Raw genomic sequence first — 21,907 nt, 5'->3', positions numbered from 1 at the left:
ATAAGAATAATTTTTTTACATTAACATATATACGATAAATAAATCAAATCTTTAAAATTTTAATGTCAATATATATATAATACAAAATAGTACTCTATAACTACAATTTATGAGAAATTAATACACAGCAAATAAGATTAATAATTAATTTCTTACAAATTGAATTATTGTGCATTTTTTAAGTAGTTTTCCATGTTCCTGAAAAAAAAAAATAACAATTTTTCAAGTTTAAATATGGTGGTTATACATATGAAGAGTTTTTCAATTAAACTAAATATTAATACATGGAGGTTAGAACAGTGAATAGTTTTCCAAGAAAACTAAACATTACAACAATTCCATTATGTAGCAAGTTTAATTTGAAATACGACGTAGCGGAATAACTCAATGAAAAGTGACACATGGCGATGTGACACTCCTTGGAGTTTTAATGATAATATATATAAACTAGTGTGTTTGTATTCTTTAACTAGATTTTGGCCCAGACGAATCCCGGGTCATTGTATGTATAATGAAAATGAGCTTTTACAATAAAAATAATGTGATCATGAAATATAAATATAGATTAAATTAGTTAAATTTATTTAAGTATGTACATGTACTATCTAAAAAATATATTTTTTCAATCAATATTGAACATCAAATACATATTATCCAATATCTAGTGTCCTTAAATCATTAGTTTAGGTCGTTCTTCGATTGTTATAGAGAAAAAAACATTAGCGTTAAAAGTTCAATACAAATTTTGGTTATTTAGGATTTATATATGATCAAATAAAATAAATGAGATTAATTTTTTTTATTATATATATATTGTTGCTAATAAAGTATAGAAATGAGATTAACATTAAATCTTCAAGTTATGAATATAATTAATTCTTTTTAACAAATCATTGTAAAATTCGCTAGTTATTTCATATTACTCATAATTCCTACTCATAATATATTAGATCCTGGGTCTTCAAAGTTTTCATTATTGTATATGGCATTACATTTTTTGGGGGCATTTGGTTTGGAAAATTGAAATGGAGTGAAAATAAAGGAAACAAATAAGAAGGGGAAAATGAATTAATTAACTATTACCTTTTCATTTGTTTGGTTTAACCATGGAAAGGGTATTTGTTAAGAGGAGGGTAACTGTGTTTGTTACCCCAAGTTTTTGAGAGGTAACAAATGAAGGGTAATCATTACCTAAGGATAATGGTAATTGTTACCAAGCTTTCAAACCAAGCACATTGTAACAGTATTGGTTTAATAAAATCCGTTTTCAATCCAAAAAATACACTAACCAAACGCCCCCTTCATCTGAAAGAAAAAATAACTTGGATCACTTTCATTTGGTGCAGTTAGAAGATCTTTTGAGTGATTCTGAATTGATAGGTTACCGAAGTATGTTTGGCATTTCTACAACAAAGATGAAAGAATATGTGAACACAATGGGTGTAATAGCAGCTCTCTTGGCGACAATAACGTTCACGGGAGCTTATGCTGTTCCCGGTGGAGCAATCCAAGAAAATGATAATAAGAAACTTATAGGGACTCCACTTCTACAATAAACACGGTGGCTTTTCAAGCTTTTATGTTTTTTGATGTATCGTCAATGTGCCTATCAACAATGGTCTTATTTTGTCTTCTTTGGATCCTGGCTGCTGGCGATAAACGCAAATCGGTGATGTTGATGGATTTCAGCATCATGCTGCTCTTAATATCATTTTACACAACACTGATGACTTTTATGGCGGGAGTGTATGCTACAACCATCCATGTTAAGCCGTGGATCGCTATCTACACTTTGGTATCATGCTCTTTGCTAATGCTAGTCATGCAAAAACATCTTGTCGTCAAACATCTTTTCATCCCGTACAATAAAATGGATGAAAAGGGTTTGCTCTAAACTTTTCTCCAAAAAAGAAAGGCAAGAATAAGTCTCTTTGCTTCTTTTCATCAATTAAATATCTTGGACTTATATGGGTCCAGTTGTGTCTTTTTGTTGTACTAAGTTTTAATTTTCTAGTATATTGGTGATGATGATTTAATTTGCATGTATGATGTACGCATGATAAGAGAGTAGAAAATGGTGTGTAGTGTGTCTCCAACACATACTTTAATTCTTTCATTTGAAAGGTCGAATGAGATTGACTATGTACGCAATCACCTTTACACAAAAATGAAAATGGTTTGTATTGGATTGTGTTGGATTAATGATTTTAAAAGCCTTGTATAAGTTTTCCTTGGGATTCTTTTGAGTTGTCTAAACAACTTTTGTAACCCTCTAATTGATGGAGCATTAGGAAGGTGATAGTATACTTAGGGGTGTTAAAAAAAAACCCGACCCGTTGTCCCGCTGACCCGACTTGATTTAACCGGGTATTTTTTAATTTTTTTAAATTTAACGGGACTGGTACCCGACCCGGGAATTTCAGCAATCCTCGGGTCGGGTCATGGGCCGCTTTGTAAAGGAGGCGGGTACCCGATTACCCGGTTAGAGTTTTTTTAGCAGCTCTTTTAAAGAGCTAGGGTAAGATGTTTTTCAATTTTCACTTCTATTCTCTCTCCTGCTACAGCCGCCATCTCCTCTTCTCCATGCTCTTCAATTCTCAGTTTCTCAGTTCTCACAACTTTACAATCTCTCCTCCATCTTATTTCTAGATTGAAGAGTTATTATCTCATAACTCTCCAATTTCTCCTTTTATCTCCCAAATATACTCTATTTTTTTAAAGTGATTGAGGCCCATGTCCATCAAGGCATCAACATAAATCTCCAGTAACGAGATTGTTATCAGAATAGACATGTGGTGCTTAGCTTCCGAGTGCTGCGTGCGGTGGACGTGCTTTCGATGAGTTCGACGGTGTTTTTAGATCTTTGGTTTATTAAATTAGCTTTTTTTTTTAATTTAATATGTGTATAATTATAATTGTGGATTTGTGGGTTTGTAGTTCAATGTGTAAAACAACTTTGGGATTTTCGGTTCCTAAATTTTACGCAATACAATTTATTTGATTTATTTGATTTCTTTTAGGGTGAATATTGTTGTTGATTACTTGATTGAATGTGTTATGAGTTTTTGATTTTACAAGTAGTAGTCAAACTCAATTTTTGTTTGATGATTGAGTAATGGATATAATAATTAGAATTTTAGAGCAAATTTTTTTTTATTATTACTTTAATTGCTTTACAGCTTAATCTTCATCTTCAAAGATGGAGTAATTTGTTCTGATTTTGCTTAATCAAGAATTTAAGAAAGCGGGTACCCTATGATCCGACCCGAGAAATTCGGGTACCCGACACCCGGGTACCCGAGTTTCTCGGGTTGGGACATGGATCGGCTGTGAAACTACCCGATAATCCGGGTACCCGCATTTTCGGGTACCCGAAAATGCGGGTACCCGGATTTGAACACCCCTAAGTATACTTATGTGGAAGTTACTCACTATTCAATTGATATTCTAAATTGATTATTGTGAGACTTGTAATAACATCTTTTAGGGTTAATTACAAGCAGTATATATATATATATATATATATAAAGCCATTTTTAGGGTTGGTAAGACAACACACATGCATTACATGAATGTATAATCTCTTTACTGATTATTGAGCAAAAACTTGTATGATTTCAATCCCTCACCCTTAAGTACATATATGTGTGGGAGTGATGTGAACCTTAGTGAACAAGTCGTAAGTTCGTGATGTTTTGTACCTTGGATGGGCCGAATCTCGTTTTCAAAGGTAATGGTTTTTCTATGACATCACATACCCAATATCTCAAAATTTTATTTGTGATTTCTCTAACTTATGTATATTTTTATATCAATTTTTTTATCCATAGCCTATATTTGCCACAAATTGTATGAGAAAGCTAGTATTATGAAACATTTTTTTAAGTGTGTGAGATATGTAATGAATTAAGATCATGCTACAAGCCTACAAACACATTAACAATGCGATTACTAGTTTAATTCATGTAATATTGCTTGTTTAGACTTGATATTGTAAGATTATGAGACTTATGTTGAATATTTTAAAAGTTACGAAAATCTATCCAAATATAATAATGTTTACATGTATATATCCCTAACTAATAAATCTAAGGTGTAAGTGAGGAGAATATTTGAGTAATATTTTCAATCACACCGGTACATCCATAGCAGAAGGAGATTATATACAAGGAAAATCCAAAAAATGCATTTTGTAAATATATCTACAAACAGAACATGTGGTAATGTGTGGGTTTATACTTTATAGCCAACTAAATTGCCCTAATATAATCGCAATAAATAATAGTGGTCTGACGAAGAAGACAATAATAAAACAAGCTTCAACGGCAAAAAAACATTACACCATAATTGGTCACAATATTACCGATAAAAAAATCATTCTCTAGGATAGTAGGATTAATTGATTAAACATATATGCACAAACACAATTTTTTTTTATATATTAATAAATAAACTAAAACAACAACCACTGACATTATCACTTTTTCAAATTATACACATGTCAAGTTGTGATTAAAAATTTTCTCGCCTAAATTAATTGCTGACATCATATTTTTATTTTTATTTTTTACCTTAAATTATTACAATTGTTATTTTTTTAAATAATTATTATATTATATTATATTCCATATATTATAATATGATGAATTTATGAGTTAATATGTGGCTTTAAAATATAATTACTCCCAATTAAAGAGTACTTCGTATTGCATAATTTACTTAAATCTATACTCTTCTTCGAAATTAGTTAGATCTAAATAGCATTGTAATTAATGGTTATCTTTTTATTTTTTAAGAAACAATGGTTATGTTTTTATAATCTATCTCATACGAGGGTCATATGTAAAATAAATATTTATTTCAAAGAATTTTTTATGTCGTGCATCGCACGAGGCTTATCTAGTATATTTATTAATTCTTCATCCCTCTTAGATAAATACATTAAAATTTATTTTATTATTATGGCATATATATTCATCTCTCATCATGAAATAAAAACTATTTGGACATCTATCATACTACCAAAATAGTTTTGTTCCATATTATCCTTGAATTATCCGTCAGCTCAATTCTTTAGAATTTTTGGATTAGATCATTTATAATCTATACTATATATTAAAAGGCATTCCTTTTAAAGGAACGGTGTCACGTGGCACTCTTCAAAGTATGTGTGCTATACTGCTATGTATGCTTTGAACAAGATTTAAACCCATAACCTCCAATACATATATAGGTAATACATTTACCATCTCAACCAACTATTATTTATATTTCAAGTTTGACATAATATTATATATTCATTTTAATTATTAAGTAAATTAGAGGTAGAAAGAAAGAAAAAAAGTGACATTCGAAACAATGCCCAAAACACTACACACACTAACTATACAAATAGTCGAACATAATTAAGTACACAAGCTAGCAACCCGGGGTACACATTAGTTGTATTGCTGAAAAATTGACTCAAAAAACTATAGGAAAAGATTGACCCTAAAAATTGACAAATTATTTTAACTGACCATCACCTGTTATTGCGGCAATATAATGAAAAGTTCTCGTTCTATTATTAATTACTAACTCGAATAATAAATCAGCTTAACTTTTATTTTCCTCAATTTTTTTAGGTAGTTTTAAAATTTAGTCTCGCATTTTAAAAACTTCGTAATTGTTACTACTTGTTTTATTATAGCCTTGTCCATCACCTTTTATATATTTTTTAGTGAATAAGCTTCTACTTTTGAGCATTTGTTTTAGCTTCTTTAAATTAAAGTGGTAGAAGTAATGTATATAAAGGACTACATTAGATCAAAGTTGAAGAAACGTGAGCATTGTGCAGTATTATTCGATGATTGATTTTGTGGCAAAGAATATTTAAAGAGCTAAAGATAGGATATATATGGTAGGTCATGTTAAAAGCTTTTAAATTTAAAAAAAGTTAAATGTAAATGAGGTTTATTTCCGAAACTTTTCATCTAGGTGGATAGGCATTTGGCATTTGTAAATAGTGAAAGACAATTTTTAAAGTAACAACAAAAAGAAAGAATAATTAATAGGTGTACAATAAGTTAATTGAATTGGTACCTACTTTATCTCTTTGGTTTATCTTTTTCAAATGTTATACTTGTTTTACTATATAAGAAATATAATACAGAAAGATTATATCTATGAGTAATTTCTTTAAGGAATTTGTTGACTGATGATATTAAATTAGTGATGAAACATTGAGAAGAAAGTTAAGCAAAAATGGATGGACAACTTCAATTATCCATATGCGAAGTAATAGTTTAGTTTAGTTTAATTTATAGGGTGGGGTCCAAAAAAAAGATTTTTAATAATATAAAGTATTGTTGATAGGAGAGAAAAATAATACGCGTTAAAAAAAATATATAGTAAAAGTGACTAAGTAAGGTTGATAGCTATGAAAGACAAATAATAACATACATAGTATTTCTTAAAGAGAGGATTTATTTTTAAAGACCTTAAAATGAGGTTACTTAAATACGCGACGGGGTATTGTTAGTGGCGGAGTGGCCTTGTTGCCACGATCCACTGAGATTCAGCCCTGCTATGTCGTTTCGATTCGTCCCCCCCATCCTATTCCCTAAAAACACATATATTTTGGAAAATGAGGATAGCGTTGCTTCTTACATGCTAAAAAATGCTAAGTAGTGGATTGAGATAAGTGAAAAAGCCAAAGTCTTGAGGTGTGGGATGGTGCAAGGGGGCGTGTGGCATGTGCACAAGACATGTGCACCCAAGGACAAGGCATACAAACAACTAGTTTTGTCGTTTGAGGGTATGCCATCGTTGCCATAATAAATTAGTAGTTGCAGTAGGAGGTTTCAATTCAAACTTACACCTTCCATGTCTGAAATATTATAAACCATAGACATAGTCATTAACTCATTACATATATACACTTAATCATTACGAGAGTAATGATCAATATATATCATCATTTAGTTGATTGCTTTCCTTTTGATTTCATCAGCAGATCCTAAAACTGATTATCATCATCCACTTTTGTAGCTTTTTAAAGTTTAAATGCCCCCCCCCCCCCAACAAAAAAAAAAAAAAAAAAAAAAAAAAAATTAATTCTTAATCATTACGATCCCTTGAAAAAACAAATCTTACTCATTATGTAAGAAAATGAGGAAGTAAGGTATCTAGCTAGGAGAATAAATAAAGATGGGAAGGTGAAACCAATTTAATAAGGAAGTCAATTAAAACTGACATTGTATTTTTAGTTGCTCTTACAAAATATTTTTCGAACAAAAAAAAAAAAAAAGAAAAACTGTTGTTTCATTTGAGCAATAAAAAACAAAATGGGAGACACGGGAAACTTAGGAAACAGGGAGGTGATGGATGATAAGCTTCTCCAAGCTGCCATGGATGGCAACCTGGTAAGCTTCGTGGAGGATGCACGATACAATGAAATAGAAAGTGGCAGAAGTGAAGAGTATTTTCTGAGTAAGTTACTAAGTAATCTTAAATTAGAGAATACTTTTGCAATGATTATACTCCGTAATAAATTGGTAGTCATTATAATCATTAATCTACACCGTAATACTACGTACTTAATGATGACTATTAATATAGTTGACTAATTAATTAATGATTTAAAATAACTTTTGCAATACAAATAGATTAATAAAATATCTATAATCAACCCATCTACATATTTAATTTACACTATAACACACAATTTGTTTTCTTTTTTTTCTTTTTTTTTTTTTTTACACTAATGGTGATCATTATTATTAGTTTAGCGTGGTAAATCTATAATATATATAGGTCAACAATCCCTAAGATGAATGGTTCTTTAATTTTTTTTTTTCAAAACTTAGTTTGGTCATTATTATACATCCATTTGATCGCCAATTTGTATTTGCCTCAACCTCCATAGAAAATACTTGATTGTTGGGTAAAAAAATATGAGTTAATGATTTAATATAAAGAAGATGATGAAATTAATTTGATTGCCAATTTGTATTTTTTTTTAAGTTTATGTTTTATACTTTATCATAGTGCTTGAAAATGAAGGATTTAAGATTTGGAATTATTATGCATGGTAGCTACAATTTTATAAGTCATTAAAAGCCATCCCTGAATAACAAGTAAAATTATATCACATTACACTTGAACATCATTAATTAATTTATTATGACGCAGAGTGAGGATTACTTGTCTACATATGTAATTACACAAAACCAATATTAATAAAATTTTCATTTGAAATTTAACTTGTTCATAATTAAGGTAATGCACGATTCATTTCATGTTAATAATCAAACAACCAAGTACTATGTATGCTTCAATTTGTAGAAAGAGTCAATGTATATTTATCTAATTTATAGTAGACGATCTAGAAAATGACGTAGATTATTTTCTACTTTGCATAATTTGTTGAATCATTAGATTTACCAATCAAGAAGAGAGAAGATCTAAGTTCAAAATATCTTGACATGATAAAATTAATGATAGAGAAAGAGATCGAGTTGTGTAGCATGTATGCAAGATGCAACAGGAGCGACTCCTCTACATAGGGCAGCATCAATCACCTCGACCTACACTCTACGGATCATTGGACTCTTGCTTGATCACTGTCCGCAATCGGTGGAGGTTCGTGATAATTCAGGCAAGACTATCTTGCATTTTCTCAAAACGATTCCGAGCTACAAAGAAGCCAAAGACTTGCTTGATATTCCAGAATTATTTGGCCTCATAAATCATCAAGACAAAGACGGAAACACGCCATTACATTGGGCTGCAATGAATTTGAACCATAACATGGTGCGAGCTCTAATGGATTCCTCCGCCGAACAAAGCATTAGAAGAAACAATGATGGAATCACCGCTGAATCTTTGATTCAAGAACAATTTGAGGTAAGAACTAAGAACCGTCATTGATTCTAAAATTCTTTCATTTTATTTAAGGATTTTTTGTGAAAAACTACCTTTTATATACAACTTTTTGTGAAAAACTACCTTTTAAAAAAAATGTTGTAAATGACTACCTCTTTTTTTAAAAATGTTGTAAATGACTACCTCTTTTTTTAAAAATGTGGTAAATGACTACCACTTGCCGGAATCTGGCCGTTGACTCACTTTTCCGGCGTTGACCACCCACGTGCCGGTCACGTGGCTTTTATTTTTTTTTCTTTTTTTTTCTATGCATGCACCACCAGCAATGCCGCCATCTTGGCCACCACCCCACCACCACAACACCTCAACCCACCTCAAAACACCCTTACAACCGCCCCCACGCATCCCAAAACCAACCCAACCCCACTTGAAACCGCCTCCACCCCGACAAATCCAACACAAACCCTCAATCGCTCCCCAATTCCACGACCCTCAAACAACAACATCATAACTCCTCAATTAAGGAAAGGAAAGGAAAGGAAGGCGATCTGGTTTTTGAGTGGGTTGGTCGGAAATCAAGAATCGAGGGAAAGGGGAATGGTTTTGAGGTGTTCGAGGGAATGATGAGTAATAAATTGAAGGGGGTTGGCAAGGAAAGGGCTGTCGGATTCAATGGAAGTAGGGGTAGGGAGGGGAGTGCCCGAAAATTGATAATTTATTTGAGGCTAGGGCTGCAATAAGAGTTAAGGAGGGCTAGGGGAAAGGAGCGCTGCAAGGGGTGGGGGATGCCGAAAATTGGAAAAGGGTGGCGGAGGGGCAACAAGCGCGGCAATCGGAAGTGTGTAGGGGTGGTCGGAAACTGGACAAGGGAAGGGAAGGTGACGGCGAAAGGGTAGGGGTGCTCGAAAACTAGAAAATGGAGGAGGGGTGAGGGTGGTCGAAAATGAGAAAAGGCCGCCACATGGGGTGGTCAACGCCGGAAAAGTGAGTCAACGGCCAGATTCCGGCAAGTGGTAATCATTTACAACATTTTTTAAAAAAGAGGTAGTCATTTACAACATTTTTTTTAAAAGGTAGTTTTTCACAAAAAGTTGTATATAAAAGGTAGTTTTTCACAAAAAATCCTTTATTTAAATTAGGAATCTCTAATTTCTTATGTGAAATACTCTCTCCGTTTCTTAATAATGTTCTCATTTGAAATCTTTTGACATTTTTAAAATGAGAGTGAATCCTCTAAATTTTTCTGAATCTATAAGAAAATATATAGCCATATAGGGTCTAATTTGATTCGTACGGGTGAATACATTATAAATCTTTTAAATTTATTTTTTTTCTTGTGTTAGATTAAAGATATTTACAGTTTAAGATTTGCAAAAACTTACATCGACTTACGTAAATAAAAATTGTCAGATAATATAAACTCCTTGATTAGAGTGATTTCCATTTATCAATATTTATAGGGTTACAATGAGAAACCTAATCATAATATGTAACTATAAGATATGTACAAATATCAAAGATAATCTTATACAAAATATATCCTAAACCTAGGATGAGAATATTCTACAGATATTCTTTATCACACCCCCGCAGTCGGAGCGGGAGAAAATCGGATGCTCAAACTAGATCTGAATCACGCATCGAACGGCAAGGATAGTATGGTAACACATGATCAAAATTAAAGAGAAGTAGTAGACATGTGCCGGCAGGGCTGTCCCAACCAATTTAGGGGCTCTGTGCTATTTTTAAATTAGGCCCCGATGATTTTAAAACGTATAATTTTAAATATGAAATTATGCTTTTATTATTTTTTAACTCTTGCTTTTAGCCTTCTTATTTTACATGATAAAACAAATAAAACTTATGTTTGTATTATTAAGTTTATGATTTTTTTTTTTTTTTTGAAGGAATTATATGAATTTGATAATAGCATTTCAAATTCAAGTTTTATCAATTTTTTTCTGAGAGAAACTATATATATTTATCAATTTTTTTGAATAAATATGTTTATCAATTAATTAACCTAAAATGTAAAGTTTTATTAGTCAGTTTATTACACTAAAAGAATAGTAAAATAAAGGCTGGAAAAAAAAAAGGAAAGAAAAGAGAATGACAGAAATTTAAAAAAAATATTATATATATATATATATACACCAGAGCTTCATAGATCATGAAATATGCAATCACAAGGAACTATATTTTACTTGTATATTATTGATGACATGTACGTAATGCTACGTACAGGTGATCATGGAGAAAAAACAAATGACAATGGAGGTATGTGAAGCTACAGAAAGGGCAGATGTAACCTTTTTAAGAGAAAGATTACATCAATTTGGAATGATTTTTCTATTCCCGCGAGATATATGGCAAGACATTCTTTCACCTGTTAATAAATCATACTTCATTCGCCATTATGAACCTTCTTAAAGTAGATCCAGAAGTAAAAAAAGTTCTTGTCTATAACGATTATGAGGGAAACACGCCATTGCATTTGGCAATTAAAGGTGGACGCTTTGAGCATGCAATTAATTTTCTTAAAGATATGAAGCCTGCAGAGATGAACGATCTTCTAGAAAAGAAGAATGATGCCGGTACAACTCCTTGCGATTTAATAAGATCTGCACAAGAGATTCCTATTCAAGTAAGTTCTTATTATTCTACTCTTAGTTCCTTTTTTTTTCATTCCCAAGTTTATACATTTATACTGCGTATTACAGAAAGTACGAAACTGGCTTTTATGATTAATCGGAAGGATTATTATTTTTTGTTGACCCGCATCTCAAGTTATGTTACTATAATATAACAATGTGTAGTATATATAAAGCTAAGCTTTGCTGAAATTACAAACACTAGTAGAAAAAAGTGGTTTGGCAGCAGTTCAAACCTAGTCTAAGGCACCGGTTTGAACCGCTGCCTATGTGGGGGGTGCCAAATACCCCCTTTATAGCACCGGTTCAAAACCGGTGCCATATATCCAATTAGGCACCGGTTAACCGGTGCCAAAAATGTAAGAAAATATTTATTTCATTGGTTTTGGCACCGGTTAACCGGTGCCAAAACTGCCCAAAATATTTTTTTTTTTTTTGTTTTTTGTTGCCTTTAAATCAACTAAAATAAATTAGAACATCAAAATATAAATTAGAACAAGTGCAAAAGACAATGAAATGGAGTATATCAATATATTAAACTGTTATTGTACAATACAAAAAAAAATAAAAAAATACAATGAATTATAATCATACAATAAAATTCAACGTTAAATTGATATTGAAAAATACAAATAAAAATTACAACATCAAAAACAATATTCCAAAATCAAAGTCTTGAATCGTTGTGCATCAATTAACACCTGCATCAATTAAAACCCATAAATCAATAAAACTCACAAAAAAAATGCAAAAAAAAAAAAAAAAACCAGAAAACTCATGTACGAACTCAAAAATCAAAATAATTTACTGTAATAAATAAATAACCAAACAAAACGCAAAAAAATCGAAACACAATTAACCACAAAATTTTCGAAATCAATTAAATGCAAAATTTTCGAAATCAATTAAACTCAGAACCCAGAAAATCAATTTCGAAAATCAATTAAACGAAAAAAAAAATTCAAAATCAATTTCGAAATCAATTAAACTCAGAACCCAGAAAAGGTGCCTTTTCTCTTTTGGTAAAAACCCGCCCAATTCTAGACCGGTTTTGGGCACCGGTTTAGGCTGAACCGGTGCCATATGGGGGGTGCCTAATGCTTTTTTTCTACTAGTGAAATATATACATAACTTTTTTAAATTGAACGTGATTTAGTGTTTTGAAAAGGTGGCCGTTATAAAAACCTAACATGACGTCATGTAAGAAAGTGGTGGTAGTTTTTAATGTTTTGAAAAAAAAAAATAGGTGGTATGATATAATTAAAATAAAAAAATAAAAAAAATTGAAGTGATAATGTAAAAATTGACTACTATAGATGGTATTTTTCAAAAATTCCTTTCTTTTTTAATTTAATTTCTTTAATTTGAATATCCTTTTCATTTTACCTTCTCTCACATAATTCTCTCTAATGATAGTTTGTACAGGGAGATGTACCATGCGCATGGTACATCCATTTCAATAACATATAAATATATATATATATATATATATATATATATATATATATATATATATATATATATATATATATATATATATATATATATATATATATATATATATATATATTAAACACGATAATTTATGAGCATGTAATTTAAATAAGTAAATTACAATATTTTTCAACCCAGATATAATGGTAAACTAATTACTGCCACGGAAAATGTCCCTGATCATTATAAATTTATTATTCCGTACTTTAATCAAACTATACTTGGGCTTTGTTTGTCACTAAGAAAATAATTTCTATTTTTTAAAGATGAGAGCTTATTAAGAATTGTAGTAAGTTGTTAATATAAGTTGGTTTGACTATAAGAATAAATTTTTTACATTAATATATATACGATAACTGAATCAAATCTTTATAATTTTGATGTCAATATATATAATACAAATTATTACTCTATAACTACAATTTATGAATAATTAATGCACAACAAATAAGATTAATTAAATTATAGTGCAATTATTAAGTAGTTTTCCAAGTTCCTGTAAAAAAAATAGTTTTTCAAGTTTAAATAGGGTGGTTATACATGTTAGTTGAGACGATTAATACAAGAGGGGGGGTGAATTGTATTGAGTTCCTAGTGACTACCTTTTGCGGATAAATAAACAATGCGTATAGGAACTTAAGCAAACACACAGTTTTTACGAGGAAACCTTCCAGGGCCCAACTGGAAGTAAAACCTCGACCCTACCTTAGGGATTTCAAACACAAAACACTTCACTATAATAGGGCAAACACCAAGTTACAACCTATTAGACACAAACCTTTATTTCACAAGTTCCTCACTGGACTTGCTACTTGATAGGACCCTATCCTACCCAATCTAAGTACCACACTTAGACTCACTCGTACCACCAAAGTACTACACGTACTGCCAAAGTACAAACTGCTTGTACCACCTAAGTACAAAACTACTCACAGCCTCACCAAAAGACTTAAACAAAACTGTGTAAAAATCAAACTATAAAATCACCCAAATAACCCAACCAATACAAATACACAATGCCTATTACGATAGGTAAGCAATGCACGAAATCCGAAACTAATATGATAAGTTAAAAGCTTGGTAAACTTACTCGTTTAAAGCACTTAGATTTCTTCACGCATAAACTCACAAAAACCTAAAACATTTTTCTCTCTACTATTTATACAAGTAATACTTGTATAGAAAGTAGGTTTTCTAAAAAGATAAACATGTTAACTTAACTTATCTTTTATTAAACACGGTTTTTGTAAATCAAGTAGAATAAAATCTTTTCTGAAAATAAGAATAAAAGATTTTATAAAGAACACTTATCTTTCTTAATAAACCGACTTTAGATAAAAAATAATCTTTTTGTTACGAAATCTTTTCCTAAAGTCTATCTTTTATTATCTTCCATATTTATTTTATTTACCAAGCAAACTTATCACGTTTCTAACAAATCTCGTGCACTAACCTACTTACCATATTTACAATAATTTCTAAGAATAAACTTTAACAATTATTGCTGCGCCGCATTCTGATCAGATGAATTACTTGGGCTTCAAGCATATCAAGTTCCACCAAAGAACTTAACAGCTAGTCTTCGAGTTCCTGTTAGGGAACGTTCCTGTTAGGGAACTTAGTTCTTGTTAGAGAACTCTTCCTCTGATTTGTTTAACTTCTTCAATAAAGATCTTCTTCATGTCTTCTTAGATTCAGACAGATCTTCAATCACCAAGATTATTCTGCACCTTGACTAATCACACACTAGAGAACCTTTATTAGATGAGTTTGCTTTTAGTTTAAGTTCCTCATCATCAAAACCTTTATGCTTCAACAATTTCCCCCTTTTTGATGATGACAAACTTAAGCAAACTCTAGAATAAGTTAAACAAAATAGAGGGTCGTATTTTTGATTTTTTTTTTAATTTTTTTTTATTGACAGAAAGTAAAAACTCAAACAACAAAAAAAAAAAAGCAAAATAAAATTAACAAAAGTTAAACAAAATAAATTTGAGCATCATAACAGAGAAATCTGATACTCTATTAACTAAAACCCAGAACAACTATAGCCTACAAGTTTGCTTCATCTTTTCCCCCTTTTGGCATTATAAAAAAGTTCTGGTTTTCAAGTTAGTAAGCATCTAGCCACAACCCCACAAGCAATTCATCGAGATTGGGAAACTGAAGGCAGCGCTGCTAACTTCCCTTAGGAAAGTTCCACTCTCCTGTTTAAGCATTCATAATAGACAAGTGTATATATGCACAGACAGTTCCAAAAGCATTCATTAAAATAAAAGAGATTAATCATCCTGCTTAAAGTGTTTACAAACCAAAATATTGACATATTAAAAACAAACTGAAAATGTTCATGACTGCTAAGGAAGTTAGGATAGGCTATTTTAGGAAAGCTAAACAGGAAATGGCTAGGTTTGCAAAAGGTCCAGAATCTGCTTGCTGTCTTCCTTCTGTTGTGCAATGAGAGCTTCCAACATTTGCTCAAGACCCTCCAGTTTCTGTTGGAACTTCTCCTCCTGTTCCTTCAGAACCTTGTCCTGAGCCTGCACTGATTTCTTCAGTTCATTTAGTGCCTTTCCCTGCTACTGCACCTGTTTTTCCAACTTCTTAAACTGAGCCTGCCCAGCAAATTCCTTGGCTTGAATTTCAACCCTCTCCATTCTATCGACCAATTCAGCCACTTGCCCTTCAAGTACTTTGTCATCAGTATCCAGCTCCAATGGTTTCTCCATGCTGGTCTGAGGCATAGCACTTTCAGATAACCTCCTGCTTTTCCTAACAGGTTTATCACTCACTTCCTTTTGTTTTCTTTTTCCTGTTGACTTCTCAGCCTTCTCTTCTTCCTTCTCTAACTTCTGAATCTTACCCTGAACTACCTCTAAGCTTAGACCTGCCAGAGTATCAGCATCAATTACATTCTCTGGTTTCTCATCCAAGCCCACATACTTCCCTTTAAGCTTAACACCAAGACTCTCAAAAACTGTAGACAGAATAGCCCCATATCCAACTTTTGTTCCACTTGGAACACAATGTGCCAAGTGTTGATACATAAGTGATGGAAATTAATTTTAATTCTCCTTGATAGACAGAAAATTACAGCCATGTCCATCAAACAAGCTTCACCCTTCTTTGCAGTTCTCGGTAAGATGGTCTTCTTAACAAGATTGAATAATAGTTTATTTAAAGGACTCAAATCATTATGACTCATAATGTTCTTCCCCCTTTTTCCTCCTAGGGCTTCAACTATGTCACCACTCAAGTAATTTCCAACCTTGACACTTAACTTACCCTTAATTTAAGTCTCATACCCTTCCATCGGGGTTCTCAGAATTTTACTCAGTGTTTCCACATCTAATTCAATATTCACTTTACTCACCTTACTGGTTATTATTCCCAATTTTGCTTCAAAGTGTTGACAGAATTCAGTCATAGCAGTCGGATACGTCAAATTATTAGAAACTTTAACCAACAGATATTCCCAGCCTTAGAACTTAATTATATCAATAAATTCTAGAAATCTAGCAATCCTACACCAGTTTAAATCAATTCTATGACCAACAACGTACCTATCAGCTTGAATTTCAAGCTTAGCCTGATCAATTTCTTCCTCGTCCTCCGATTTCTCTTTTTCAGAACCCTCCTCTTCCAAATTGAGAGTAAACTCCTCAACTTCCTTAATGTGATCCTCCAGTGACTTTTCTTGACCTTTCTTGGCCTTCCGCTCTCTCAATTTGTCAAGCACTGTCTTGGTGATGTTTTCTAATTGTTCGAGGTTAGGGTTTTGCATGTTGGAAGATGGTGGATTTATGATTTGAGTTTCGGTGTGAGAGACAATCGGAAGTGATGAAACTTCTTCTTGTTCAGAGGAATGGTTGTGGTGTGAGTTTTCAGACGAGCTTAGTGAGGTGATTATGGCCATAGTTTCTTCTTCGAAAGGGTTTTAGAATAGTGTAGAAGTTTTTCACAGTGGAGTAAATGATTTTGACAGTGTGATGATGTAAGGTGGTTGAGAGTTCCTTTTATAATTAATGAAGCGGTGTAAAGAATTTTAAGGGTTTTCAAAGCAGTCATTAATTGAACAAGTTCAATGAATTTTCCAAAAATAAAACACGCAGGAATGAATTTACCAAAATTTATTTTCTTTCCAAATTCATTTAACTTTTAAAATAAGATCACTGTTCACAAATACGCAATTGGAACACGCTTTCTACATATATACATTGTACATTACTACTAGCAAAATTAATTGAGTGTTTAATGAACTAACCTTCAGTAATCAACAACGGTGACACTTCAGCTATGTTTAGCACACGAGAATTGTGCTAAATGCTCTTTTCGCTCTATTTCCATTATTTTTGACTTTGCCATACCTAGGAACTTCAGAAGCAATCAATTCAGTTTGATCATTCCAAGTTCCAGTCTCAATTTCTCATACCTTTCTCTGCTCAAGGGTTTGGTCAAAATATCTGCAAGTTGATATTCTGTACTACAAAATTCCAATTTTATGTTCCCTTGTTCCACATTATCTTTTAGAAAGTGATGCCTTATGTGGATGTGTTTTACTTTAGAGTGTTGAACTGGATCTTTAGAAATACAAATAGCACTTGTGTTATCACAATAGATAGGTACACATTCAAAAATAAGACCAAAATCTCTAACCTGTTGTTTTATCCAAAGTACTTGTGAGCAACATGCTGCTGCTGCCACGTATTCAGCTTCAGCTGTAGATAGAGCAACTGTGTTTTGCTTCTTGGAACCCCAAGAAACTAAACAAGGTCCTAAGAACTGTACCATACCTGAAGTGCTTTTTCTGTTCACTAAATCACCTGCATAGTCAGCATCAGTAAAGCCATGCAAATCAAATGAGTCACTTCTAGGATAGAAGAGACACAAGTCATCGGTTCCTTTCAAGTATCTAAGGATTCTCTTTACTGCTTTCAGGTGAGACTCCTTTGGGTTTGCTTGGAACCTGGCACACAAACCTACACTGAAAGATATGTCAGGTCTACTAGCTGTTAAGTAAAGTAAAGATCCTATCATACCTCTGTACATAGGTTGATCAACACAAGTTCCTGAAGGATCATCATCCAATCTGGTTGCAATACCCATAGGAGTATCATTAGTCTTAGCATTGTCAAGCTTGTATTTTTTGATCAGTTCCTTGATGTACTTTTGTTGATGGATCATGATTCCTTTCTCAGATTGCTTTATTTGCAGTCCAAGGAAGAAATTTAATTCTCCCATCATGCTCATTTCAAATTCTCCGCTCATCAAGTCAGCAAAATACTTGCACAAAGATTCATTAGTTGCACCAAACAGAATATCATCAACATAAATTTGTACAACTAATATGTCAGTTCCATTTGATTTTAAAACAGTGTTTTATCTATTTTACCACGTTTAAAACCATTTTGTAATAGGAACTTTGACAATCTTTCATACCATGCTCTAGGAGCTTGCTTCAGTCCATAGAGGGCTTTGTTAAGCTTGTAGACATGGTTTAGGAACTCTGGATTTTCAAATCCATGAGGTTGTTCCACATAGACTTCTTCATTTAAAAATCCATTTAGAAAAGCACATTTTACATCCATCTGGAACAACGTGAATCCCATATAAGCAGCAAAAGCAATAAGTAAACGAATAGCCTCTAACCTGGCTACTGGAGCAAATGTTTCTTCATAGTCTATTCCTTCTTGTTGATTGAAACCTTGTACAACTAGTCTAGCTTTATTTCTGACAATAATACCATGCTCATCTAGCTTGTTCCTAAATACCCATTTTAGACCTATTGTCTTCTTATCTTTGGGTCTAGGTTCCAGATGCCATACTTTGTTTCTTTCAAACTCATTTAGTTTAGCTTGCATAGCATTAATCCAGTCTGCGTCAGTTAAAGCTTCAACATAATTCTTTGGTTCCATAGAAGAAAGGAATGCATAAAATGCATAGAAGTTCCTAAGCTGAGATCTAGTATGAGTTCCTTTTGTAATATCACTCATGATTGCATCAACAGGATGTGATTTATGATGTTTCCAACGTTTAGGAGTAAAGTCCTTCACTGGATATAATCTTTCCTGTTCATTGTTGACTAGTTCTTCTGTAGGAACTTGTTCTTGAACCTCAATTGGAACTTCGACAGGATTCTCCTCATTTTGATTCTGATCTTGTTCTTGAACAGGAGTTCCTGGAACATTCTCTATTTCTGGTTCTTCATTTGCTTCCAGATTCGTTTGCTCATTATTTTCCACTGGCTGCTTCTGCGATGATGTTGATTTTTCATCTGGATCTGTCTTGTGAACAAGTCCAATTTCAAAATCATTATCACAATCCTGTACATCATTTAAAGACTGTTCAGTTTCATCAAATATAATATGTACAGATTTCTCAACACACATTGTCCTTTTATTATAGACTCTATATGCTTTACTATTAGAGGCGTATCCTAGGAACACAGCCTCATCACTACGTTCACCAAACTTTCCCAAGTTCCTTTTACCATTGTTATGAACAAAACATTTACAACCAAAGGATCTAAAGTAAGAAATATTAGGTTTTCTCCCTTTGATTAACTCATAAGGAGTTTTGTTGGTGATGGCTCTAACTGATACTCTATTAAGGATATAGCATGCTGTATTCACTACTTCTGCCCAGAAGTTCCTGAGCAGATTACTTGAGATCAACATTGTCCTGGCCATGTCTTCAAGGCTTCTGTTCTTGCGTTCCACTACTCCATTTTGTTGAGGAATCCTAGGGGCAGAGAAGTTGTGATCCATTCCATGTTCAGTACAAAATTCATCAAATTTTGAGTTTTCGAATTCTGTGCTGTGATCTGATCTGAGGTGAATTAATGAATTACCTGTTCTTCTTTGTTCTTTCTTTACAAAAGCTACAAATTCATCAAAAGTTTCATCTTTACTTACAAGAAAAAAAAACCCAAGTAAACCTTGAAAAATCATCAACAATAACCATAACATATCTCTTACCACTTCTACTTTGGATTCTCATAGGACCACATAGATCCATATGAACAAGTTCCAAAGGCCTTTTGGTACTTACCATTTTCTTGGACTTGAAAGAAACTCGAGTTTGTTTTCCTCTAACACAAGCATCACACACTTTGTCATACAGGAACTTAATACATGGAAGACCTTCCACTAGTTCCTTAGATCTCAATTTATCAAGTAGAGTAAAACTTGCATGTCCAAATCTTTTGTGCCATAATAATGGATCATTCTCAATGACACTAAGACATGTTAAAATACTATTAAGAACTTCGTTAAGATCAACAACATATGTGTTTCCTTTACGAATTCCTTCTAAGATGATGTTCCCGGTGTCATTATGAATGATTCTGCACTTATTAGAAGTAAAGCTTACAGAGTTACCTTTGTCACAAAATTGTGAAATACTCAGCAAGTTGTGTTTGAGCCCCTCGACCAAAAATACATTATCAATCGCATGGGAACTTGACCTTCCTACTTTGCCGATAGCAACTATTTCTCCAGTCATGTTATCACCAAAGGTCACAGTTCCCCCATAGTAGGCATCCAGTGAGAGAAATCTAGATTTATCTATAGTCATGTGCTTAGAACAACCACTGTCGAGGTACCAAGTGTTGTTCCCCCTCACTGGAACCTGCATGAGAAATCAAACATTAGGTTCAGGAACCCAGGTTTCCTTGGGTTCCTGTGTAACAATAGTAGGTTTTTTCTTTTTGATCCATATCTGTTCTACATGCCTTTTATTTTTCTGTGAACTCTTTTCTTTCTTAGGACACTTAACTTGTTTGTGTCTAGTATTCCCACAGAAATAGCATACTATACTACTTGGCAGGTCAACATATTTCTTTTCTTTTTGGAACTTCTTTTTGAAACCCAAACCTTCTGTTCTTTTGGTTTGAGCTTTGGAAATCCAGTTAGGAACTCTGTATTCTATGGGTTGTTTGCCTTTCCTGACTTTCTCAAGTTCCCCCTCAAGTCTTGCTTTATCCGCTTTTATAGTTTCCAAATCAGATTTTAGTTTTTCAAAATTCGGATATTGAGCAAGTGGAGGAACTTCAGAATTAGGAGCATTAAGACAGAGTTTCATCAAGGATAGTTCCACATTCAACATTATGTTATCATGTTTTAACCTGTCAATAGTTTCTTTTAAATAGTTATTATCATCAAACAGACTAAAGAATCTATATTGAATATCAAATTTCAGATTATCAACCCACTGACTGTTTTCTTTATAAGTAACCAAGGCTTCATCACTTTTATGTTTAGCTTTATGCAGATCTTTAAGATCTTCTTGAATCTCCAAGACAGTTGATATTAAGTTTTCTTTAGAGTAATGTCTAAGTTCTTTTTGAGAAAACCATACCTCGGATTCTAGTTCCTTCAGCTTTGCCTTTTCATCTATTTTGGCCAACAAACATACATGAGCAGTTTCCTCTGGTGGTTGTTCTTCCTCTTCCTCAGAATCTGAATCTCCCCAAGCGGCTAACATGACTTTCTTTACATTGTCCTTGGTGAAATAAGGTTTGTAGACTCTTGACTCTTTGGATTGCTCCTTGCCTTTAGTCTTTCCTTTCTCACCGTCTGGTAAGGGACAATCTTTAATGAAATGATCTTTTGAGCCGCACTTGAAACATGTTGTGTTTCTGGAACTTGCATATTTCTTGTTCCTATCAAACTTCTTATAGTTCATCATCCTCTTGAACTTTCTAACTAGCATTGCCATCTCTTCCTCATCAGCCTCTGATTCCTCCGAGTCTTGAGCCTTAAGAGCTAGACTCTTGTTTTTGGAACTTTCAGAGTTGGAACTCAGATGTAGTTCATGAGTCATCAATGATCCAGCTAGTTGTTCCATGTTGAACTTTGTGAAGTCCTTAGCTTTCTGCATAGCAGTAACCTTTGACC

General features: G+C 32.8%; 1 protein-coding gene across 2 annotated transcripts; it reads left to right on the top strand.

Moving 5' to 3' along the window:
* Nucleotides 1-7,165: 7,165 nt before the first annotated feature.
* On the top strand, nt 7,166-12,904 carry LOC145617598 (transcription factor MBP1-like). Of its 2 annotated transcripts, none has more exons than XM_081672323.1 (3): nt 7,166-7,470; nt 8,485-8,886; nt 11,110-12,904. In XM_081672323.1, exons 2-3 carry the CDS (start codon nt 8,512-8,514, stop codon nt 11,293-11,295), a joined length of 561 nt encoding a protein of 186 aa, XP_081528449.1. In that variant the 5' UTR covers nt 7,166-7,470; nt 8,485-8,511; the 3' UTR covers nt 11,296-12,904. The 2 variants fall into 2 exon arrangements, with proteins under 2 accessions (XP_081528449.1, XP_081528441.1); XM_081672315.1 differs by having other exon boundaries at nt 8,419-8,886.
* The last annotated feature ends 9,003 nt before the right edge of the window (nt 12,905-21,907 follow it).

Source organism: Chenopodium album, chromosome 3, assembly GCF_948465745.1.
Source record: "Chenopodium album chromosome 3, dcCheAlbu1.1, whole genome shotgun sequence".
In the NCBI taxonomy this organism is placed as follows: domain Eukaryota; kingdom Viridiplantae; phylum Streptophyta; class Magnoliopsida; order Caryophyllales; family Amaranthaceae; genus Chenopodium; species Chenopodium album.
This window is presented reverse-complemented; position numbering and strand designations above follow the sequence as displayed.